The 24,679-nt window shown below is 33.1% G+C and overlaps 1 protein-coding gene across 3 annotated transcripts in view; it reads left to right on the top strand.

Moving 5' to 3' along the window:
- MEMO1 (mediator of cell motility 1) overlaps positions 1-23,017 on the top strand; it is a 130,378-nt gene extending 107,361 nt beyond the window's left edge. For all 3 annotated transcript variants that reach the window (XM_060117042.1, XM_060117041.1, XM_060117040.1), the window contains 4 exons: positions 2,399-2,541; positions 10,899-10,975; positions 20,858-20,962; positions 22,345-23,017. In XM_060117042.1, the coding sequence (XP_059973025.1) occupies positions 2,399-2,541; positions 10,899-10,975; positions 20,858-20,962; positions 22,345-22,476 (457 nt within the window). In that variant the 3' untranslated portion in view covers positions 22,477-23,017. The remainder of the gene's footprint in view (positions 1-2,398; positions 2,542-10,898; positions 10,976-20,857; positions 20,963-22,344) is intronic.
- The last annotated feature ends 1,662 nt before the right edge of the window (positions 23,018-24,679 follow it).

Genomic DNA, 24,679 nt, shown 5'->3' with positions numbered 1-24,679 from the left:
GGCCTCTCCTCAGAATATATGAATTTATTCAGTCCCTATATGGGTCTCTCCTTTCCCAGACCTCCCTGTTAGATTTCTAGGTAGTCCTCAGGTTTGTGGCTTGCCTCAAATGATATGGTAATTTCAGGCTACAAAAGCTGCAGGATTTTTTGTTTCCTGCTGGGTGTGGGTATTCTGCTCTCTACTGCAAATCAAAGTCAGCTTCCTTCAGCGGTGAAGCTGCTGGTTTTCACAGGCAATCTCACCTTGCTTTCACCATAATGTTGGTGGAGCAGGGAAGGGAGATAGTCAGTTCCTGGTAAGATGCCAGACTTCCACTGTTCTTCCCAAGAAATCAGTTTATTTTTCATGAATAAACTCTTCTCACTGTGTTTTTCGCCCTTGGTTGATTTCCAGAGCACAATGGTTGGTTTTTTTGACAGTTTTATCAGTTTTATAATTGTCATTTGAGGGTGAGATTTTATATTCCTTCACTAGGGAAGGCCAACTTCACCACTTGGATTCTAAAACCTAGGAATACTACATTTCAAAGCCAAATGCTCTTTTCTCTAAGTCATGCTTTGTGAGGATAGAGAACAACAAGAAATTTTTTAAAAAGAGAAATAACAAAGAGGTGGATGGATGAATCTTGATTCAGAACTTAGATTTCTAAGTAGTATTAGACTTTTACCTCTGTGTAGATAGTTCAGACAGGTTAATTGAATAGTTTGGTGGCTGTTATGGAGAGGAGATGTGTTGTTTGCTCAGAGTGAAGCAACTATTGTTGACAAAGTACTTTTCTTGTAGTATTCCTTACTTCGTAACAGTTTTATGAAAAAGGTATTGTAATTATGATCATTTTACAAATAATATAAATTTTTAGGTTGGTAACTTACCTATGCTGTCAACATTTATTTGTATGTGATAGAGATAGTACTTGAGCCCATTTCTTCTGACTTCTTGTTTTTTATACTCTATATAACTGCTTCCCTACTATGTCATAATTACTTGCAGACTCTTTAATGATCTTAGTGTATTTATTTATGTAGGTAGTACTTAAAGTTAGAACAATTCATAACAATCTTCTTGAATTTTTACTAGAGCTCAAATTCTTTTCTTTCATATGATAATCACTCTTAACTTACTGAAGAGCCCCTATTCGTTCATGCAGTTGTTAAGCAAAGTGGTAAGAATCAGAGAAAGAGATATTCCATGGCAGCTTCCTCTGCCAGCTTCCTCTTTTTTTCTTACTCCATAGATGCAGATTCTGCCCAAGAAGCCCCTGCATTGCAGAGGGACTGGAGATCTGTATGATCTGTTTATTTCGCAATTGACAAGGGTAAGGGGGCCTTTTTGGGGGAGGCGCTTGGGTGCCCTGAATTTAGCTTTATGAAGCTGAGCTAACATTTATTTTGGTAATACTTAAACCTAGTATTTTTACAGACCCTTTTATGAATTCTGTTTGTCCTACATCAATTAAGTGCCGGATTATCATATTAAAAAGCATTTATTACAATGATTTTTTTTAAAGTCCTGTTTAGAACAAGTCAGACAAACATGATTCATGCTTCTAAAATTCCAAATCTGGGATCCTTTAGAATATAAATAATATTGAATACATGTAAACAAAATTTCACTACAATGAAAAATTTAAAAGGTCTGTTTCTGTAGCCCGTCACAGTTATTCTTAATTAATCTGCTCTGTTCCTTTTCCATAAATCTTTCAACCTATAGAGTGAAAAAGGGACTTGTGGATATACCATAAACATTGTGGATGGGCGTGGCGTCTTTTTCTTGCTGCTAGAAATTAATATCTATTTCCTTGAATTCTATGTCCACCCTAGATGCCGGTGAAATTTGAGTTGTATCTTCAGACTGTCCTGTATCTGTTTATTAGTATAGGAGTAAGGTGCATTTGGTGAATCTTACGGGAGCCAAGATAAGTTTTGTAGGTCTCACTTGGCAGGTTTATAGAACAAGTGCCAGAAATGGTGGTATTTATAATCGGATAGAATTAAAATAAGTGAGGAAGAATTTAATACTCTTAAAATTACAGAAGCATTGGGCAGAGATGATTGTAGCTTTTATGGGTAGTTGAGAAGACTTGACTTGGTGATGGTTTGATGGGCTTATCTTTATATTCGAGGATATTATTAGTAGTAAAATAGCTTTGTTTACCTAAAGAAGTATTGTACATTTCTGTAATTTAAATAGATATTTTTAGTATTCTGTACCTCATATTTTTAAATGGTTTTCTTTAAACATTAATTTATAGATTTTAAGAATTCAGCAATATTATGTATATTATCCATTCCACTATTAATAAATGTTCCACTTTTTAGTGCCAACACAATGGAAAACTATTTTTATTCTTATATTTCTTAAATGACTTTTTTTTTTTTTTTCTGTTTTCTTTAAGCCATAAGGATGAGTTTACCATTATTCCTGTGTTGGTTGGAGCTCTGAGTGAGTCAAAAGAACAGGAATTCGGAAAACTCTTCAGTAAATATCTAGCGGATCCTAGTAATCTCTTTGTGGTTTCTTCTGATTTCTGCCATTGGGGTAAGTTCTAGATTTTAACATTTCATGGTAGATATTATGTACTTGTGGTTAAAGGTATCTTTTCATTCTAAGCTCTGATTTTCAGTTCTTTATCACTTTCTGTGGAAAGTTTTACTTTTAGCAACAATGTTTAAAGGTGAATTAAAAAAAGTCTTTTGGTCATTTAAAAAGGATGAGATTGTAATAGGGGATTATGGATACATTTCCAAAGGCGACTGGTATAATTGGATTCACACTGTGAGGGCATCCTTGCTTAAGACACTTAGGTTAGTGGGAGCTAAGATTTTTTAACCCCATTTCCAGTTAGAGTTGTGTGATAGATTCTCTGAAGTTAAATTTTTGGTGGATAAAACAAATGTTCTTTAGACCGTAGAAGAGCACTGTGTGCTATGCAAGTCCTTTTCCACATTTTCTTTTTTGTAATTAGTCTTTTCTTCTTTCTTTTTTTTCCTTTGGTGCTTAATTTTTGCCCATAGTTGCCATCAGTTTAGAGCTACCCTCCAAAGGTTGTAACATGTTAGCTATTAGCACTGTGGTCTAAATTGGTAATGGTTCATAAGGGTAAGAACTCCTAAGAGATTTTTGTTATTATTGTGAATTAAAAGAATAAGGAAGCTTCACAGTGAATAGATCATAAAGGAAGTGAGACATCTATGGATGCCTTGTTCAGTAAGTTTCGGTTTTTTTTGAATTCTTTGAATACAATTTGTTCTCATTTATCCATTACTGTTGTAGAATATTTCTGAATCCTATTCCTTTTAGGACATCTCTTTGACTCATTTATTTTAATGGTTTAAGGATGCCATTATCTGTTCATTCTTCAGTTATTTCTTTGATTATAGTAAAAACATAAGGCACAACGCCATAAATTTTCAGATACAGAATGGCCAGAAAAACATCCTTAATGAGATATAGGGAGACCTGGCTTTTACATGTCTTATCATTGATTGCTGGAGTTTATTCAACATTTTTATCAGGCCTGGATAGGCTGGTTTCTTCTTCTCTTACCTCATGCTGCACTATGCATGGCCTTGAGATTTCGGTGCAAGAGAACCATCCTCCCTAATGGTATAGATAAGTATTTATGTTTAAGGCACTGATTTCTCAGCTGGGGCTAACTGTCCCCCCAGGAGACATTTGGAAATGCCTAGAGACATTTTTGGTCATCACAGCTGGGGTGGGGAAGGAGGTGGGGATGCTATTGGCATCTAAGGAGTAGAGTCCAGGAAAGCTGTTAAATAAACATCCTACAATGCACAGGACAGCCCCCCACATCAAAGCATTATCCTGCCCCAAATGTTGATAGTGCTCAGGTTGGAAGCCTTGGATTAGGGTATGCATGTAGCTCTGCTACCTTGTCAAACTCCTTAAGAGGCTCTCAGGATTCTTTAATAACGACTTCTATTTGCTAGTTGGTTTGTTACCTTTGGCAGAAGTTATTTTTTATGGATATAAGTATATTACTTAGATCTGAGTAGGTAGATGCTTGAAAGAGTTCTTGGGAACTTTGAAGTTTAGTAATAAAACTAGGGAGTATCATTATTGAAAAAAAAGGCTATTTTACTTAGTATTATGAATTTGTGTTGATAATAAAGCATGTTTTAGAAATTAAAAGTTCCTGAAGCATGTGTCCCCTCCCTCTTTTAATTAAGGCTCTTATGAATCATTTAAAATCACTTTTATGATTTGAATAATTCGCTCCCCTGATAGTGTTCTTCAGGTCCCTCCCTCAAGTTTGGCAGCACATACAACCACAGCATAAATCCACATAAAACATGAGTAGATTTTTGGGGTTTTATTTTTGTGATACGCGGGCCTCTCACTGTTGTGGCCTCTCCTGTTGCGGAGCATAGGCTCCGGATGCGCAGGCTCATGGGCCCAGCCGCTCCGCGGCATGTGGAATCTTCCCAGACAGGGGCACGAACCCGTGTCCCCTGCATCGGCAGGCAGACTCTCAACCACTGCGCCACCAGGGAAGTCCCAGTAGATGTTTTCATATTGCTCTTTTATGTGGACTCATCCTTTTTACCTCATTGATGATTATAAAGCAAATCCTAAGCCACTACTATATTTAAGTAGAATGTTGAGAGAGAAAGATGAATTTTGTCTTATATTCTATCTAGGTCCTCAGAAAATTATTTAGGCCATTTGATCTCCTGATTTCTTGAAAATTTTGGAATTTAAATTGCAAGATAGAATTTTTTGGTGATAATTACAAAAAAGAACTCCAAATTTCCAGAGGTTGATAAATGTTAGCTATGGGAATCATCTAGAGACTAAAACATATTTATATTTCCATTTGGTGATTAAGTAATGGAACTTTTTCAAGTGTTTATTTTTTCAGTATCACTATCACTAACAATACTCATTAAGTGCTTACTTTGTACTTATGGAAAGCACTGTACTAATTCTTGTTAGGAAATTTGATGGAGGTTTGGGAGTAAGTGGAAAGAGTTACATGGACACTATTCCAAAACTGGTAGACTCCTTTCTACAATAGTAATAGTAACTGTCATTCTTGTAAAATAAGCATCATTTTCTATTTTATATGCCTGTTGAAATAATATGAATCATTGGCTAGTTATGGGTTAAACTGTGGTTAGTTAGAAATTGTTTCATATTTTTCAAATTCATGCTTTATTGGCATTGGTCATCTTTCCTAAATTAATGAGAGGTATATTTCCATCTCAAAAGTCTAGCTTTTTCTCATGACAATAATACTTAGTAGTTTCTTCTTCTTGTTTTAAAGATGCTGTGCAGATTGATCTTACCATACTAAATAATGATGACACTGAATTCTAAGTCATTTCACAGGAAGGATTCATTTCCTCAAGTACTCAGAGATCTTAGAAGTTTCATTGAGTTAGGCTCTTAACACACTCCACGTTTCTGAATAGCTGGTTTTTGAAGAAAAATCACTTAATTGATTGTGGTACAGTTGATCAATTACTCACATATATACAGTGGAATTTTTTTGTTTTTGTTGAATAATAGAGTACTGGCAGTGACGACATCTTTCATCTCTAGTGGTCATTTCTCTTTATATAATATAATGTCCAGCTTCTGTGGAAAATAAAATGAGAAACTTGATGATAGAGACAGTTAGGAGACCTATATGTATGTAACTGGAAGGATTTTGCCTTTGTCAACCTTATTTGTTAGCCAATGTCCATTATAAGAATGACTTTTTTTTTAAGGGTATTTTGCTTTAAAGATGTTCATCTTTCAGATACCATTTAGCTCTTATTTAGACTTGAAAGAGATATTAGAGAAAAATAGAAAGATTAAAATACTCTCAATTTTTCTTTTTGGGTGAGAGAAGCAAAGGGAGAGTTGGGAACCTAGATTCTATTGTGCCCTGTCTTTCTATCCCCTCATTTGAATCACCCCGCCAACCCCCTGCATTTCAATTCCTGCCTTTTATTTGATCATTAGGGAGTCCAATAGGATGTTGTTTCCCTGGTAACGTTTTAATGATCCCACCTCTTTTCACCTTTCCTGCTACTATCAGGAAGAGTGGCATACATTTACTGCTAGTATTTGACTTTTACCATGGTGAAGTAATGTTGTCCCCATACTTTGTGTACTTACCAAGTTCCACATCCTAGAGGATGACTCCATGTAAGAGGATTTTGTCTGGACCTATTGTAGTTTTTCTAGTTAGTAGAATTTTTATTCTACTTTCCTGAGTTTCATTTTTGCTCTTTTCCATATATACTGTTAATATTTGTGTTTTCCTGATCACCCTGAACCTTATACTTCCAAATTTAGATTATTGACAACTTTCATTAACATAACTTTCAGTTAACTTCTAAGAAGTTTCTGAATGAAACTGGACCTAACAGAAATTGATTCTTTAAAAGTGGGTTCATGCTTCTATTTAATTTTCTTTTTAAATGGTAGTTTTAAGTTCAAATCAGTTTCAATAAATTTATTTGGTAGATGTTAATGATAAATTATATTATTTTGTTAAACTATGAATAGAGTTTACACTACAGTCACTTCAGCAGTTTTGGATTTTTATCTATAAACTTACATTTGTCTAGGTTTACGTAATTTCTTTTTTATAAATATGTGCCACTTATTAAAATTGGCATTCTCCTTCAGTGTTTATGAAATTTATATCTTTATTCAGATTTCTAATTTAATATATATTAACATGTGATTATTCATGCATACTCTTCTTCCTTTCTGTTGTTAGTCTCTTGGGTCTGAGGGTATTACTGTTTTCTAAATATTTAAATTGGTTTGAGTGTAAGTTAGCTAATTCCTGAAATATATCTTATTCAGGCTTTCACATTTGTCTTCTCAAATATTGGTACATACTGATTTCACATATTTAGGGTTTTGATCTTTTACAAGTTTGAGATAAAGCCAATAATTTTACATTATAACTAAGACTTCAGAATGAAAGGACTATAGTATTTTGCTTATAAAAACGATTACCTTATTTGAGATACTTAGATAATATTTTCTTTATGAAGTACATTTTTTCTTTGGTAGTGATGTCAATTATGAGTGTCCCCAGTTTAGGTCCTTAGTGTACTGTGGTTTAATAGTCTATCTCACAGGTTGTTGTGAGGTTTAACTCAAATATTTGAAAACGTTTTAACATATAAACATAAAGTGATTAAGTAAATGTGTAACAGTACAGTTTTTACTGGACATATGTCTGGTAGTCTGTCTTACTGACTGATCTTTTGGGGGCTTTATTGAACAACTTTCCAAGCTCATGTTTATTTCTGCAATCTAGTGTATAGCTTAATGTTGAGGTATTTAATATTTTTTTTACTTTTTGTTTTGAGGTAATTCAAAAGTAGTGTTGGTTCTTGTACCATTCATTGTTATGTTTGTCCTCATTAGTTGATTGTTGTGTGTTAAACAGACATCCCTGGAGCTTATTCTCCACACTCTGTGAATCCACTCATTAATCACCAGTCACCTTTGGAGATGGGAAAATTACTTACCTGTATTTCTTTTTCTCAGAAAGCGTGCTCTGGAATGGATTCACAAATGAGCTACCCTCCTTCCCTCAAAGAGTAAGGTTTCTGCTTTACAGGATTTTTTTCTTGGGTTATTTTTCCTCTCATCTTTTGAATTTGAAAAGAACTGAGGGAAGGCACCTGAAGAAACTACTGACATACTCACTAGGGGAGTTCCAAAGCTTGTGCTGCCCCTAGGGGCAGTGTCAATGGCTCTTAAAGCTAGAAAGCTCATACTTGGAGTTGAAACAGGGGCTCAAAGAATCCATTTTCCCAGTGTACCTTCTGAAAGGATAAGTTTCAGGTAAGTAATTTTCTCTTACTATGTGATATGCTTTATTCATACTTATATAAAAGTTCACAAGTCCAGTTCTCCAGGCACATAGGCAACTGTATTTGTTCAGTTTAGATGCATAAACTTAACTGAATGTTAAAAATATTGTAAAACAAAACTCATGAGGTACATGAAATCATAATATGTTTTAAATGAACAATAAATACTTAAAATTGCATTTATGATCAGTGTATTACACTAGGGTTGTCTTTTTTTATTTCTTGTTAAATAAAATCTTGATAAACTTTATTTTTTAATAATTAGAAACAAAAAAAATCTTTTGAACTCAAATTCCAAGTAGTGGTATTTAACTGAACTTGTGTGTGTGTACTCATGTGCACACACACATATATTCATGCATATGTGTGTATATACATTTAGGCTAGGATGATGGCAACTATTTACTTCAAATTAGATGCTTTCTTTAAGTATATTGACCAGAATGTAGCAATTTTGAAAAGTAATTTTGAAATGTTTGTATAATTAAAAACAATGATCGTAAGACAATTTGAGCTATCATAAGTAGGATACTTTTTTCAGTGTAGTAGCTTAGTAGTGTAAATTTAGCTTCTTAACTGATAAATCCTTTAACGCTTAGCAAATATTCCTACTCAGTTCTTCAGCTACTAAATGCAAGGTGGCTACTAAAGAGTAGCAAAAAGTAGATAGCAAAATATTAAACATTTGCTCATTGATTTTCTGTGTATATTGTCATTCTTATTAAATCACATGTTGATTTAGTATTTTAACTTACTTTAAACATTCTATGTACTTCTCTCTTACTTCAGAAGTAGTTTTTAAGTGAAAGTTACATTGAAAATGGTCCATATGAATAAGACCGCGTTTTAAAATATAGTTACATTTTTGACTTATGATTAAGGCAGGTTTGACCAACTTCAGCCGTTTGAAACAGTGGCTCTGAACTTGGAAGTAAATAGAAAAGACTTTCGAATAGTAAATGTCACAAAGTACATGCATTTTTCTCTGCACCTGAGAGTAGCAGTCTTGAGATAAGACAGTTATGTCCCAGTCACAGGGATTATTGACAACTAAAACTGACAGTTATCATCAGAAGCAAGAAAAAGAGAATGTGTTAGTATAAACCTGAAGCAGCTCAGGTTCAAAGAATATTCATCTTGATTTCATCCAAGGATATTACTCTTATTACAGTGACAGTGAGTGAGAATTTTCTTGTCTAAGATTATTCTTTTAATTGTTTATTCATTTCACAGAAGATTTGGGGCAGCTTCATCAAAAGAACTTTGAAACAGAAGTAGAAATTTAGTACCAATGAATTGAATCACTAAGTTATTATGACAGACTTTATATTTGGCTTTGAACCTTCTGGCAGCCAGCTGGCAAATAGGAAAAATAGGGTGAATTATATAGTTCCTGTTGTTAGCTAGGAGGAAGTACATGTATTCTTTAAAGAAAAACAAAGCTATACTTAACTCTAAATTTTGTAAGAAACGTCTGATGAATTATTTAATATAGGGGTACTCAGTGATAGAATTGTCACTGTTTAAGAATTTTTTTAGTGCAAGGACTGTAATGAATCTGATAGTTATAGCAACATGCAGTAATCTCCAATGTTTACCAGAAAAGGTTGTTATATTCAGAATGCAGGTAATTGTCTCAGAACCCTATTGCTTGATTATAGGATATCATGAATTTTAAGATGCAATATTTATTTAATAATGGCGCTGGGCAGGGGGTGCGGGGAAATAAGAACTGCCACATTGAGTAGTTGTGCATGTTAATGTATGTGAAAAGTTAATATGTGAAAGTTAAGGAAATACGGTATGTTGTAGAAAGGTGACCATCAGAGATGATTAGCATCAACAAGTTAATGAAATGTTAAGAACTGTGATGTGTAGTTTCTCTAAAAAAGGACATCAAAAGGGTGTTATAATTTTACATGGCTCATTATTTATAAGGTGATTTTTTTAGTGAGATAAACAGAAAACTTAAAAATCATAATTATCCAGCCAAAGAAACCCACCTCCTCAGATGGGAGGATAATAATTGGATATGTGAACTTCGCTGTAAAATTGAAGCACAAGATGCATAGTATGTGTGTGTATGATTAGTGTACTCTAATACCTTCAGAATTGCATTTTGGTGAACCTTTAAAAATAAAGAATATAAAAGTAATGAGTTCTTGGAAATAAAGGCACTGCTGAAAAATAGGTTTAGATATATCTGAAATACAACATAATCAGTTGAATAATAATATGTAATTAATTATGAATATGTTTAACTTTTGGCTTTTCTTTGACTATAGTAGGAAGCAAAATTTATTTCCTGAGCCTTTTGTTTTCTACCTTCTTTTTAAACTTCTTCCACTTTACCCTCTGTGTTCTTTGGAGAATAGCTAAACATTGAATGTCCTGTGCTTGTACCTTTGTTGAGATTTTATTGTCAGAGTAGGACTATTTGTTATATTTATACTTCTGTGTATCCTACTTGAAGGCACTTGTATTGATCCTTTTCCAAGTAGAAAGTTTTGCAAAAATGAGATAAATTTTAAAAATCTAGGTCATAAAAATTATACAAGCCACATATATCTCTGACCTACTTTTTTTCTTTCTTTTCTGTAGTAGAGTTTAAATCTTTGCATTTGTACAACAAAAGCTAAGCTTTCATTAATTTGTTAAATTGAGATAGTTTCCTTAAGCCAAATTTTCTTGAATCATATTCTTGGCGTTTACTTTCCATTATAGACCGATATAATATGTTTAACAATGCTTCTAACTTTTAAACTGTTTGTTTCCATAGTCTTCTGTATTGCTCATGACTTTAAGGTTTTACAGTTTGAAATAGTTTTTAACATCATGAAACACTGGTGATATATCATTTCTTTATTACCTTCCCAAATATGCCTTTTATTTTTATGTACAAGGGCTCTTGGGAATGATCTTCTCAGAGGCTTAAGCTGTGCTTTGCCTTCCATGAGAACTGAAATTATTTGGTAAGCGCTTGCTTTCTTTTTAGCTTCTAATTTTTCCCTATTTTATTTTGTACATGATATTTGTTTCAAGGTCAAAGGTTCCGTTACAGTTACTATGATGAATCCCAGGGGGAGATTTATAGATCCATTGAACATCTAGATAAAATGGTAAGTCCTTCAGGTGTGGGGTTTTACTGCTCTAAGATTTTTTCTTTAATTTCAGATTAGTGATTCAAGACTTAATATGTTAAACTATACAATGGGCTAATAATTCTTTCCCTATCTTTAACTAAATGTGCAATATATATTTTGTAATCATGTGATATTGATTATAAAAATAATCCCTGTTCTATTAGTAGAAATTTCCTTCATCTTAGTTTTATTTGATTAATTACACCTTGAATAATTAGATACAGATTTTTAGATACTATTTGGGGAATGTCTTAGTTTTAGGGACAATGGGATACTAATTCCATTACTTACTGTTAAGCAGAAACAACCATAGCAAATTCTAAGTTTATTTTATTATTTAATTATATTTTTTGGCCATTTGGATTTTTCTTAAATGGAATTTGAATTTGTTTTAAATTAGAATTTTAAAGCATTATTGTATTCTTAACTAGCCCAGGAGTTGAATCTAGCAGATATATCACTAATTCGCTCTGACCTTCAATAGATCATTTCAATTTTCTAGTCTTCAATTTGTCATCTCTAAAATGAGAGACTTGGAGAGGCTTGGTCTCTAAATTGTCTTTAAACTCCACCAGCCTTTAAGTCTGTAACCTGTTAAAGTTAAAAAGTCAACTTTACCAGTGTGCGAAAAGCTTTATGTATATGTTTTAGTATAAAAATATTTAGTCTAAAGTAGATAAAACATTTTACTAAGGAATCTGGATCTGAAACTATAAGTAGATTATATTGAGTAGTATTATTTTATTAAAAGTCAAATGGAATGAATGCAGTTACTTAGGAGATTTTATCATACAAAATAGTTACTTACGAGATTTTATCATATTTAAATTTATTTTGTTACTTTAAATCCAATTGTGGCCTGATGCTTTTACCTTTGGAATTTTGTTTGGATTTTAATTCACTGACTTTTGGGGTTTTTTTGGCTTCATTATGTTGCCATTTCAGTCAATTAATTCTTTTCTGGCTACTATTCTAATCTTTTTTTTCTGAGGTTTAGTTCTTAGTTGCCTCAGAAAACTTTCCTAGTTCTATATCATTTATTTTCTTCATATAGCAAATGGTTAATGAGTATCCACTGTGTGTCTGGTACTATGTGAAGTATTGAAGATATTAAGAAGAGAAAACATGATCTCCCACTTAATGGATCTTACAGTCTAATCATCGAACAGATTTAGAAAGAAGCTGTTACAATATAGAGATATAAGATATTTATGAGGCAGTGTGGATACACTGGTCTCCTTACTATTTCTTGATAATGCCATATATGTGCCTAGCTTAGGGCTTTTGCCCTTTTTGCACTGGACTGTCTCACTTACTTTATGGCTTTGCTCCATTTTCACCTTCCCAAGGTGGCCTGCTGACCACCGTATTTAATTTGACATCTTACACTCCACCCTTTTAGCATTCCCAGTCCACCTTACCTTACCGTGTTCCACTTTTTCTTCTAAGAAACTGAATATTTTACTTATTTATTACAGAAGGATATTTGTTTTGTTCACTAATGTATCCAAGTGCTTAGAATAGTGATTGGAACATAAGTAGGTGCTCAACAAATATTTTTCAAATGGATGAATTGGTGACTATAATCTTCCTATATACATAATTGAATTAAATGAATACCCTAAGTGTACTCTGAGAAAGAAATAAAAGGAAAGTAATTTATAATAAATTAATATATATTTAATAATGTAAATGCTCAGGCACCAACTGTACTAAAAGAGACAATGAAGTAGTTAGATGCTTACACATAGTATCATTAATATAACAGCCACATACAAACAGTTGTTTATATTTGTGACTTACATTTACCAAGTTACATTGGTGGGTGACTTGATTTTCCAAAATGGTGAACATTTCTTAGCAAAACTGTAAACGAAACAAAGTACAGTCTTCCCTCACTTTATATGATAGTTTGTTCCTGGGAAAACTATTGTATATTAAAATCATGCAAAACTTCTTTGTGTTTGTATGTAAAATGGCCTTAGAGTGTAGATAATTATAAGCAGGTTTTTCGCATACATGGACATGTGAAAGTGTTATAGGATGAGAACAGTACTTTCTGTGTGGGACTGTCCTGTAGTGCAGGACAGTCAGCATCCCTGGATTCCACCTACCAAATCCTCTGACAGTATCTTCTAGTTATTGGCACAACCCAGAAATGTACCCACAATTTTCCATTATGCCCCTGTGGTGAACAGTTATTCTGTGACCTTACCCTGCTTTATTTTTCTTCTTAGTACTTATTACTCTGTGATTTATTATTTGTTGATTTGTTGATGAAAACCTGCCCTATTAGATTATAAGCTTTGTGAGATCAGGATCTTTGTCCATTTTATATCAGCCTGTTTGTGGTACTCAGTATATATATTTGTTAAATTAATGGATGAGTGGATGGGAGAGTAGTGAGAAATTAGGCTAGAGAATCTAGAACAGGCTGTTTAAAGGATATCTAATAGGAAAGTGATAAAATCAGATTGTATGTGAATAGATCGTATAGTTGCAGTGCAGCAAATGGGTTGGAGGGAGGCCAGAGGAGAAATAAGTAGACTAGTTTGATAATCCAAGTGAGACATGTTAATTCAGACAGTGGATGGGTTGGTGATGGTGGAAGAGAGGGACAGAGTGGATGTATCCAGTATATTTTAGAGACAAATTGATGATAGAACTTGGAGATCAATTGAACTTGGAGGGGAAGGAAGTATCAAGGATGATTCCTTCTAAAAAATACAACAAACTAGTGAATATAACAAAAAAGAAGCAGACTCACAGATTTAGAGAACAAACTAGTGGTTACCAGTGGGGGGGGCAACATGGAGGTGAGGGAGTGGGGGGTACAAACTATTGAGTGTAAGATAGGCTACAAGGATGTATCGTACAACATGGGGAGTAAAGCCAGTATTTTGTAAAATTGTAAATGGAATGTAACCTTTAACAATTTATAAAAAATAAAAAAGTAAAAAAAGGATGTTTCCTAAATATCTGGCTTATGCTGCTGGTTAAGTCTTGGTTCTGTTCTCTTAGGTCGGAAGCACGAGAAGATAGGACTAGATTTTTTACGAGGTAGGGTGATCATAAATTGTATTAGGATATGTTATATTTGCTATTGCTTTTAAGGCATCCAAGTGGAGGTGTCAACCAAGTAGGCATTTGGATTTTCTTTTCACCAGTTATTTTTTATTTTTATTTTTATTTTTTTTTGCGGTATGCGGGCCTCTCACTGTTGTGGCCTCTCCCGTTGCGGAGCACAGGCTCCGGACACGCAGGCTCTGGACGCGCAGGCTCAGCGGCCATGGCTCACGGGCCCAGCCGCTCCGCGGCATGTGGGATCTTCCCGGACCGGGGCACGAACCCGTGTCCCCTGCATCGGCAGGCGGACTCTCAACCACTGCGCCACCAGGGAAGCCCTCACCCGTTATTTTTGAGTGCATTTACAGTTCTAGGCACTGGTGGAGATATGGCAGTAAACAAGCCAACTTGCTCTCACGGACATTTTATTCTAACAGGAGGAGATACACATTTTTTTTTTTTAAGTTAAGGATATTGTATATGTTAGTTTCTAATAGTGATGTGTGCTATGCAGAAAATATTAAAAGGGTTTTTAAATAGTATATAATTCTAGGCTGCTTTAGATTGAATGATTGGAGAAAGACTTCCTGAGAAGGAATATTAAATTGAGGTATAAATAAGAAGGAGAAAACCAAGTGAAGATTAGAGGGAAGAGCATTCTAGACAGAACTGCCATTGCAAAAACTTTATGATGAGAAAGAGGCTAGTGTGTTAGAAGAATGGGAAAAAGGTCAGGGTTGTAGGAATATAGTAGATAGGGATTAGAGTGACACAGCTCTGGTAAGAGAGGTGGGCAGGGATCAGATAATGTAGGGCTTTATAGTCCAGGGTAAGAAATTTATGTGAATATGGTGGGAAGTGAAATGATGTAGTAATGAAATAATTATTTTAAAAGTCGGTCTGGCGGTTGTGTAGAGAATAGATAGATTCTACAAGAAGGTCAGGAGTAGTAACAGTGAGCATTGGCAGGAGTTTAGGGGAGAGAAAATAGTAATTTGGACTGGGGTGGTAGTAGTGGAGATAGAAGTTCATAGATTTGAGTTCTTGTATTCATCAGGGCTTTGCTAATGGATTGACTATATTGGTTGGGAGCTCAGAGAAGAGGTCTGGAGTAAGTTTGGGCATTCTCAACATGTAGATGGTAATCAAAGCCAGGGCAGAGATAAGGTTGTCTACTATAGAAATCCTCAACCCCATCTTTACAACTGAAATCACTTGTGGAACTTTTTCAAAATAGACTTGCCCATACCCACCCCTGGATATCCACTTCAGTAATATGGAGAGAGTCCCAACAACTTTATTCCAGAATAGCTTCGTAGGTGAGTTTGAGCTAGCCTATTATGGCCCCTGATCTGTTGAAGTAGAAGAAAATTTCCTGTTCATCTTCTTTCCCTTTGATTTCTACTCAGCTCTTTAAATCATTGGTAAACTTTAATCAGGCAACATTTAATTTTTCAAATGTAAGAATTTGTAATTCAGTGAATTATTGAGTATTTGCTTCATATTAATATGTCTGAATTTAGTATTTGATGTAACATTTGACTTGGACTTGATTTTGTGGTCTGTTTATTGAAACATTTCTATTTATATATAGAATTTTTTAATAATATATAGAATTTTTAAAGGGGTCTAAAGCGGTCTGTTCTTTTATTAGCATGCTATTAATTCAAGTTATAAGTCCATTCTGGGAGTTAGAATAAATGGATTAAAATAATAAGCATGGTTAGGTCTGTACATATACTCATGTATATATGATTTTATACATGTATGAGTATATGTACACTCACTATTAGGCAGACTCTTTTTTTTTTTTTTTTTTTTTTTGCCGTACGCGGGCCTCTCACTGTTGTGGCCTCTCCCGTTGCGGAGCACAGGCTCCGGATGCGCAGGCCCAGCGGCCATGGCTCACGGGCCCAGCCGCTCCGCGGCATATAGGATCCTCCCAGACCGGGGCACGAACCCGTATCCCCTGCATCGGCAGGCGGACTCTCAACCACTGCGCCACCAGGGAGGCCCTAGGCAGACTCTTATACAATGTGTTTTCTTAATTGGTTTATATAACCAAATGGTGAATATCCCACTGTATCTTGCTTTTCACAAGTGTCATTTTATGTTGTAAATAATTTCTTTCATTTCAGAATTAATATCTTAGTTGCTATATACAATCTTTTCAGAGCAAAATATAGTAGGATGCTTCTCTGTACAAGTATTGCAAAAATGTTAACAATTCTGAATTGTAATTATACGTTTGGAAAGTTTGACAGAGTGAAAAGATTATTTTTAAGTATAAAATTTTAGATTCAATTTTTTAAAAATTATTATGTTAATTAAGTTTTGGTCCCTTTTTTTTATCAGAAAAGTCTTATTAAATATAGTTATTAAAATGCTAGAAAATAAATGAAAGTTTTTAGTTCCAAAAGCAAAAGAAAAACTGCTAATTCTTTTTTTTTTTTTTTTTGGCAAAAATTTTATGTCTAGCATTTGAATATCTTAGAAGTTAATTATGTGAAGAAAACACATAAGGAAGGAAGAATGTATCGGAAAACAAACAATCTTCCAAATGTTGTATTTGGGAGAAAATAACTAGTTATAAGAGATATAGATTCTGAAAGTCTTAGAATATTACTGACTACTGACCATGTTTTTTGGAAATTAGTACTTTGCAATTTCAGTAATTATAGTGACCAAAGCAGAACATATTTTAAGAGGTTGATTTTTGTGAACCTTTTAGATTACATACTGGAAACATTAGCCACATTTATACATATTTTATATATATTACATGATCATAGGTTATTTTTTCCATACTACTTTTGATATAGACCAGTGTTTCCTTATGGCTATTGGCATATTATTTACGATTTGGCAGAGAGAATCTGAAAATGTCATTGTAGTCAGGCTTGTAACTTCTTTTCCTTCCAAATTTACTAGTAGTCACTTTGTTTACTTTAACTTCAACTTTTTTTCTTCCTTTTACTCTTCTGAAAGTGAAATTGTTCATGTTTGTCCACTCATACTTCTTTCTCTTGAACTTAGGCCAGTAGTTTAGTTTCTTTAGTAGTCTTTAGTCGGGTTTACAGCATCATCTTTAAGGTAGCTATTTATTAGTACACTGGTTCTTAACATTGCTATATTTAGGGTGATTTCTTTTTTCCATAAAATTTCTTTCTAATGAAGATTTTATCTTGATACCTCTTAAAGAAACTAGAATATTTCCTTTTCCTACCTCATCTTCCTTAATGTGTACCCATCTCTCCAACATAAATGTGTATCCTTATTTTAAAAAATAAGGCCACAGTCCTAATGATTTGATAATATGGTTTTAATTATCTGTTAATAATTGATAGACATGATTCTAGTTCTTATTTCTCAAAGACTTCTAAAAATGTTTTGCTACTCTTTTGTGTCTGTTACTTTAGATTACATCTAGGTGATAGTATTTAAAATTAAATAAAATTCAAATTAAATAATTTATTAAAAAGGGAAGACCTTTGTTGTCTTATTAGAGTCTTAAATTTGCAGCTCTGTTAAATAGGCAGTTAAAACTGCCTATTCGGTTTGGGATTACCATTTAGGATTTGACAATACAAGCTTTCACTTATTACTTGGAGAGTCAGCACAATGATAGATTCCCTCCGCCCTTCTTCCCCTCAAGGTAGGGAGTTAGCTTTCAGTTTGAGAATTTCTTGCTGAAACTGTTAACTTCCTCAGAAACCCGTACTGTGATGGATAGGCTCTTGGTGTTTATAATGTCTGTTTGTATCTTAGAGCTGAATGGGTAGTGACCCACTTCACTGCTTCATATTAGATTAAGTTCATGTGAACAAATTCTCAATATACCAGGCCCTAGGCAAGCTTTCTATCACCTGGACTTTAGATTTACTGATCATATCTTCCAGTATATTAAGAAATCAAAAAGTTCTTTAGGCGTATTTGGGAAGCATTTTTATTTTTCATCTTTTTGCAATTTGTGCAGTAATATCAAACTAGCATTTTTATCTTCTTGGAATTTTGGTAATAGTAATTTCAAAATTGTTTGCATCAAAACATAAATACATACAAAAGCTTATTTGTCAGTGTTCTGTGTTAGTTAATGGGTGTCCCATTCTGCAGTTTTACTAATCATTTTTGCTGTTGTTTGCATACTTTATCAATTTTCCAGTTGGAGAGCTTCACTCATGAGAAGTGCCTTAATTTTTCTCTCTATCCCTCCTTTATAAAAAGGCATACCTCTTTTTTTTTTATAAATTTTTTTTTTTTTTTTACTTTTGGCTGCATTGGGTCTTTGTTGTGGTGCTCGGGCTTCTCATTGCAGTGGTTTCTCTTGTTGAGGAGCACGGGCTCTAGGCGCGTGGGCTTCAGTAGTTGTGGCATGCGGGCTCGGTAGTTGTAGCTCACGGGCTCTAGAGTGCAGGCTCAGTAGTTGTGGCACACGGGCTCAGTTGCTCCGCGGCATGTGGGATCTTCCCGGACCAGGGCTCGAACCCACGTCCCCTGCATTGGCAGGTGGATTCTTAACCACTGCACCACCAGGCAAGTCCCAAAAAGGCATACCTCTTAACTGTCATATTTGTTAGAGAATTGAGTATAATGGAATTGATTATTGCCCTGGTAGGTACATAGTATACTTCAGGAAATTAAAATTTTAAATGTAGTCCCTTAACTTCCATCACCTTAATTTTTTACTTTCTGTGTTGTAATTTAACCATTATATCTTCATTTTGAACACTTTATTTATTTATACTTCTCTACATTTATAATTCTATATTTTCTGTGTGAAATTTCTTGGCCAGTTACTTTGAATTCTTTCTCTTCTACAAATGTGATCATTAGTTTTCTTCTCTTTGAATTACTCACGTTAATATATATAAATGTGATGTTTGTTCACACTGTGCTTTGAGATTTTAGTATTAAAATATACATTTGAACTTCAGTGTTACATGATTTATTAATAAGTGGAATTCTATTTAAGGTAAGCTGTCCTAGACTTCACCCAGGAGCATTGAAAGTTCTTTTATAATATGTATACCAATTGTACCTGTGTGAGAGTATTAAAGAATTGTTGGTATGTCTCTTGTTATTCTATATGAAGCAGAGTAAGTCAATGAGAAGCCTGGGATTAGAAATCTAATAGCCTAGGATTAGAAATTTGAGACAAGCTTTTAACGTTTTTTATGCCTTAGTTTCTTCATCTTTAGGGAGTTCTACCTTGATTATGCATATTTATGGAAGAGATTTGTAACTCCATCTCTGCATTACTACTTGGTTTAGAAATATGAGTGATTTTCTACGTACCAGAATTATAATACTAATTGTTTATCTTAGGTTTAACTTTTGAATTAGTTCATATTTCACTCGGTTTGCACCAAATGTCAGTGGAGAATGGTGACCTGTAAGCCTCCTAGTTGACAGGGGAAAACCAACTTAGCCTTAAACACTGGTTGTGGATAAATCTGAGAGTGGCTAATTGATGTGCAAGCAATTGAAAGTTGACTATACGCACATATGCTTATCTTTCAGATATATTTGTAGAAAATATGATAATGTTTATGAAAGACTTGGATATTCTGAAGAAAGATTCTTTATAAAATTAAATTTTGATTTACGTACTGCCATTGCAATATTTGTACTGTGTTACCTACTGATGGCTATCATTTTTCAGATGAATGTTCATCTGATTACTCTAGGTGATTTTACACTGTGCTTGTTAAAACATGTTAAAATATAATTAAAAAAACACAAAAATGTATCAGTTAATTCCTTAGTTAAACCACCATTTACATTTTTCCCAGAGGATATTAATCCAGTTTATTAAACACAAATGTAAAGTATTTCACCTGAATAAGAAAACAAGGTAAGGTAGTTGGTGAATGGATGAGTTAGAATCATTGATTTATTTGCTTGATTCAGATGAGTTAAAGTTGCTCTGTATTGATGTATTTTGAGCACATTATTTTGAATGCATTTGCAGAATACAGAATTAAGTATAAACAAGTGTCCAAATGATAGTTTTTGTTTCAATAGTAGTCTAAAAATTTTGATTCTCAATTAAAATCTTGAAAGCAAAGCATTCTAGCTTAAGAGATAAAGAACTTTTATTTTTTCAACTTATTTGTAAAGACCTATTTTGCTTAAGCTTTTATCAGTCTTTTATGAGCTTTAAATTGATTAAAATACATTAACTATTTTCTTAGTTTGTGGTCTCTTTTTATCACATACCTAAATACTGATAATTCAAAATGCCTTACACACTGTTGATGTTTAAGTATATGTTATGGAAAAAGTTAAATTATAATCAGCTCTTGATTATTTATGCCAGTGGTATGAGAAATATAATGGACATTGGAAAAACAGCCATATATCAAATTTAATTTTAGATTTTGTATGAAAATTTTCACGGCAGGTTTACTTGTGTAAATATTATATATGAAAAACATAAAATTGTGAAATATTTGAGGATTTGTGAGCTGAATGACAACTGGGGAAGGTGGTGTAGAAACATACCAGGAGGTCAGAGAAAACTGGGAATTAAATGTTTCAGTATGTTTAATATACATACTTAATAAAGTATGTATATTATTGAGGGTTGACTATAATGAGATTACCTTGGATGAATGAATTTGATATTTCACAGAGTTTAATGTTTAATGTATTTTCTTTACTTCTCCTTAATTGAAAAATTATGATTGTTAGCTCTAAGTAACAGTTTTAAAATGTAATTAGGAAATAATAAATTGTCTTATTTTCTTTTTCTTTCATTCTTTTTTTTCTCTTCTTCTTCTTTTTTTTTAGGGTATGAGTATTATAGAACAATTAGACCCTGTATCTTTTAGCAATTACTTGAAGAAATACCATAATACTATATGTGGAAGACATCCCATTGGGGTGTTATTAAATGTGAGTATCCTTAGGAAGCCTTGATTTTTTAACATTTGATCCTATTATGTTTCAAAATGTCTTAATTGTTATCATCTGTGACACCTTATTAGCTTTGGTTTTAGATATATAGTCAATTTTCTTTCTAGTTCCTTTAAGATAATTTAAATTTCCATTGTTTTGGTTACTTAAATAAAATTATATATCACTGTATGACAGGTCAATACTTTCTTTTAAATACAGAAAGTTATTTAGAAGAGAAACCCATTTTTTTCTCTTGACTCTGAGCCAATTCCAATATGCTCTTTACAAATATAAACCAAAGTAACGTCTCAAGAAATAAGGTCTTACTAATTTTTTGGTTTTATTTCGTGTTCTTGACTTTATAAAAAATAAATGGAAGTTTCTGCTCTTGAGTTTTAGATATTCATAATTTAATAAAGCAAGGCAGATGACATGTATATGTTTTTCTCCTTATAACAAAAACAATATTTCACTTAAAGACTGGTAAAGAGGCAGAAGTTTTGGTTAGCTGGATTTTCTAAAGAGATAATAGCATTAATTTTTTTCCTAATAAAACTGAAATTGAAAGAAAATGAGAGACTCAAAAAGAAGACAGTGTACACTCAGGAATGGTTAGAGGAAGTAATAATGGGCTGTTCATTGTTTGGAGAGGCAGAGAAATACTGGAGTTGGTAATGTAGTCTAGAATAGTCTAGGGTAGGAACCTAAAGGTCTAGTCTAGGGTAGAAACCTAAAGGTCTAGTATTACTTTACTGTGATTTGAAAAATAGTACATTGTGGATTTTTAGGAAAGGTCTTCTCTTAATCAGTGTTGATTGACTGGGAGAAAAGCCTGTTAAGTGCTTAAATTGATTTATGAAATTTAAACTAGAATAAGCTATACTAATTTACTAAAGTTTGAATTGGGTCAAATAAAACTTTAGTAAAATAAATGATGAGCCAATTAACAATTAAAGTAAAAACCCTGGTATACCTCTTAGATTTGGAACTTAATTTATATACGTTTAAAATTTCAGACAAAGAAAAGACTCCAACATTTCAAGACGAAAGTGGCCAAGGTTTGGTTTAGAGAATAGAAAGAAAGATACTATGATTTTTTTAATTTTTTATTTATTTATTTTTTAAAGTGCCTTATTAAGTACAGGGAGAGGTAGAGTGGAAGATGACTGATATTTATCAAGAAGCTAGATTAGGAGAAGTTCTTTGAGAGAATGAAATAAGTAGTTCTTTCTTTTTCCTATTTAATATGGGGCGACGAGAAATTCAAGAAACTAAGAGTGAGAGAGAGACCTAGGCTTCGAAGTTAAGCTACCAGCACATTCAAAGAGTGCTCACTTTTTTGTGTGATGTCTGTCATAACCAAATTTTTCTTTTTCTAGGCTATCACAGAGCTGCAAAAGAATGGAATGAATATGAGCTTTTCCTTTTTGAATTATGCCCAGTCAAGCCAGTGTCGAAACTGGCAAGACAGTTCAGTGAGTTATGCAGCTGGAGCACTCACGGTTCACTGAAGCTCTGAATCCTCAGGGATGCCACCTGCACATACTCATACTCTGTCCAGGGTCCCAGCCTAACCCTTACCAAGATACTGGTCCTGGTTTGGGGGGATTCTGAAACCTCAAACTAATAGAACTTTCTTCTCTTCTTTTCTAGTAGGTGTAGTCCTTCCTTAATTTCAACTCATTAAAAAAATGCTTTATAGTTTAGAGCAGTGGAAGGAAGGCTGGCATCAAAATATTTTGATCAAAAAAAAAAAGGCAATGTAAAGGCACAGTTGTGGCAGTCAGTTTTTTGAAAGTAACTTGTAAAGCATTTACCATATCCTAAATTTGCACTCTTTGCAGACTTGTGCACATATACTCCGCTTTCAGAATAGTTTTGCAAATTGTACACAAACAAACAAAAAGGGTGGAAGCTTTTTAATAAAGAAATTGCATTTATAAATGATCTGTATTAGAATATAAAAATCTCCAGTTATAGTCAATTACTACCCGTGTTGTACAACAGATACCTTCTATTTTAGTTGCTAATAAAGGGCTACACAACTCAAAATAGTCTGATTTAAACTTATTGCTCTGTGGTACATATGAAAATTGTTTTTTATTAATTCCATTTCAGAATTTTTATGTTAAAAGTGGTAAACTTTAGCTCTTATGTAAAAATATGTTAGGATGTATTTTTATATTTTACATATTTATGTGATTTTTTTATCACAGATATTAGAATCATATTTTAAAGTTAGCTTTTAAAATTACATACAGTTTGCCTTTTTATGTGTGACATCACTTTGTGTCATTACTGTATTGTAACACAATATAAATTCAAGATTGGTAAAGAACATAGGTGTAGTCCTGTAATTCAGAGATAGTGCTTGATAGGCAGTAGTCTGCAAATGAGGAATATTGAAGAATGTTCTTAGTGTTTTTCAAATCATTGCAGACCATACACTGCTGCTATGCATTTTTAGTGCTTCAAGCAATTTGACTCTCTTACTTGAATTTTTAGCAAGAAGTCATTAACAATAACAAAAAACCACTGGATTTTCTTACAGTTCTGCAATTTTTTTTTGTCATGATTTTTGGTGCGGCTCTTCCAACTAAAATAATGGTATGGTGTTGTATTTCTTCCTTTAGCATAGACCTATCGAAGTCACTTTGGCAAAAAAAAAAAAAGTTAATTCAATTAGTTAATATTGGCCATCATGTATGTACTAGATTATACCTATTTTAATATAACAATGGGTATTATTACATTGGAGAGCATTTATATCTTCAGTGTTAGGCCAGAATAGCACAATTTTTAGATGCCTTGCACCAATTTTATTTAAAGATTTGCATTTCTTACTAAATACCAACTTTCTATACTCAAGAACTGAGATAAAATACTGTAATCTTTTGGATTCAAAATTACCCACCTATCCATATGTGGAAATTATATTCTTACATATTAGTGATTTATTTCCCATCATTCAGATATACTTTTGAGTACTGTAAATATTTATTCCTTATTTATTATATAGACTATAAAAATTTCAAAATTGACTACAGAGTAAATTTTTAATGTTTTCTGGGTATAAAACTAATTACATGATTATTACAGAAAATTTAGAAAAATGCTGATGGCTATAAAGAAGAGAAAAAAAATTTACCTGCAATCTCACTATCCAGAGATATACACTGTTAATATTTTTTGTATTTCCTTTCGGTCTTTGTCTATGCTATTTATATGTATGAGTGTGTATATGTGTTTGTGTGTGTGCGTAATGACAAAATTGAGCTTATGCTGATCATATAGTTGTATATCCTACTTTTTATAACTTACCATCGTAAGTACTTCCCCATGTCTTTGAAAATGTGATTTTTAAAAATGGCTGCCTAATATTCTATTGTATGAATACAACATAATTTAACCAGTTCTCTCTTTGGATATTAGATTGTTTCTAATGTTTGACAATTATAAATAATAGTGGGATGGACATCTTTGTATGTGAAATTTGAATTCTATATTAGACTAGTTCTTTAGGATATATTCATGGGAACGGGATAATTGGTTTAGATGGTGAGAACTTTTTAAGCTCTTTAAAATATGACCAAGTTACCCTTCAGAAAGATTGTACCAAATTAGCAGTTTATGAGTACTCATCATACTGCTGCTTTTCCACTATTATTTTTTCTAATCGTTGACAATTTGTTAAGCAAATAATTGGTTGTTCTT

The sequence above is a fragment of the Mesoplodon densirostris genome, chromosome 14, assembly GCF_025265405.1.
Source record: "Mesoplodon densirostris isolate mMesDen1 chromosome 14, mMesDen1 primary haplotype, whole genome shotgun sequence".
Lineage (NCBI taxonomy): Eukaryota > Metazoa > Chordata > Mammalia > Artiodactyla > Ziphiidae > Mesoplodon > Mesoplodon densirostris.
Note: the sequence above shows the minus strand (reverse complement) of the source record. Positions and strands in the feature narration are given on the sequence as shown.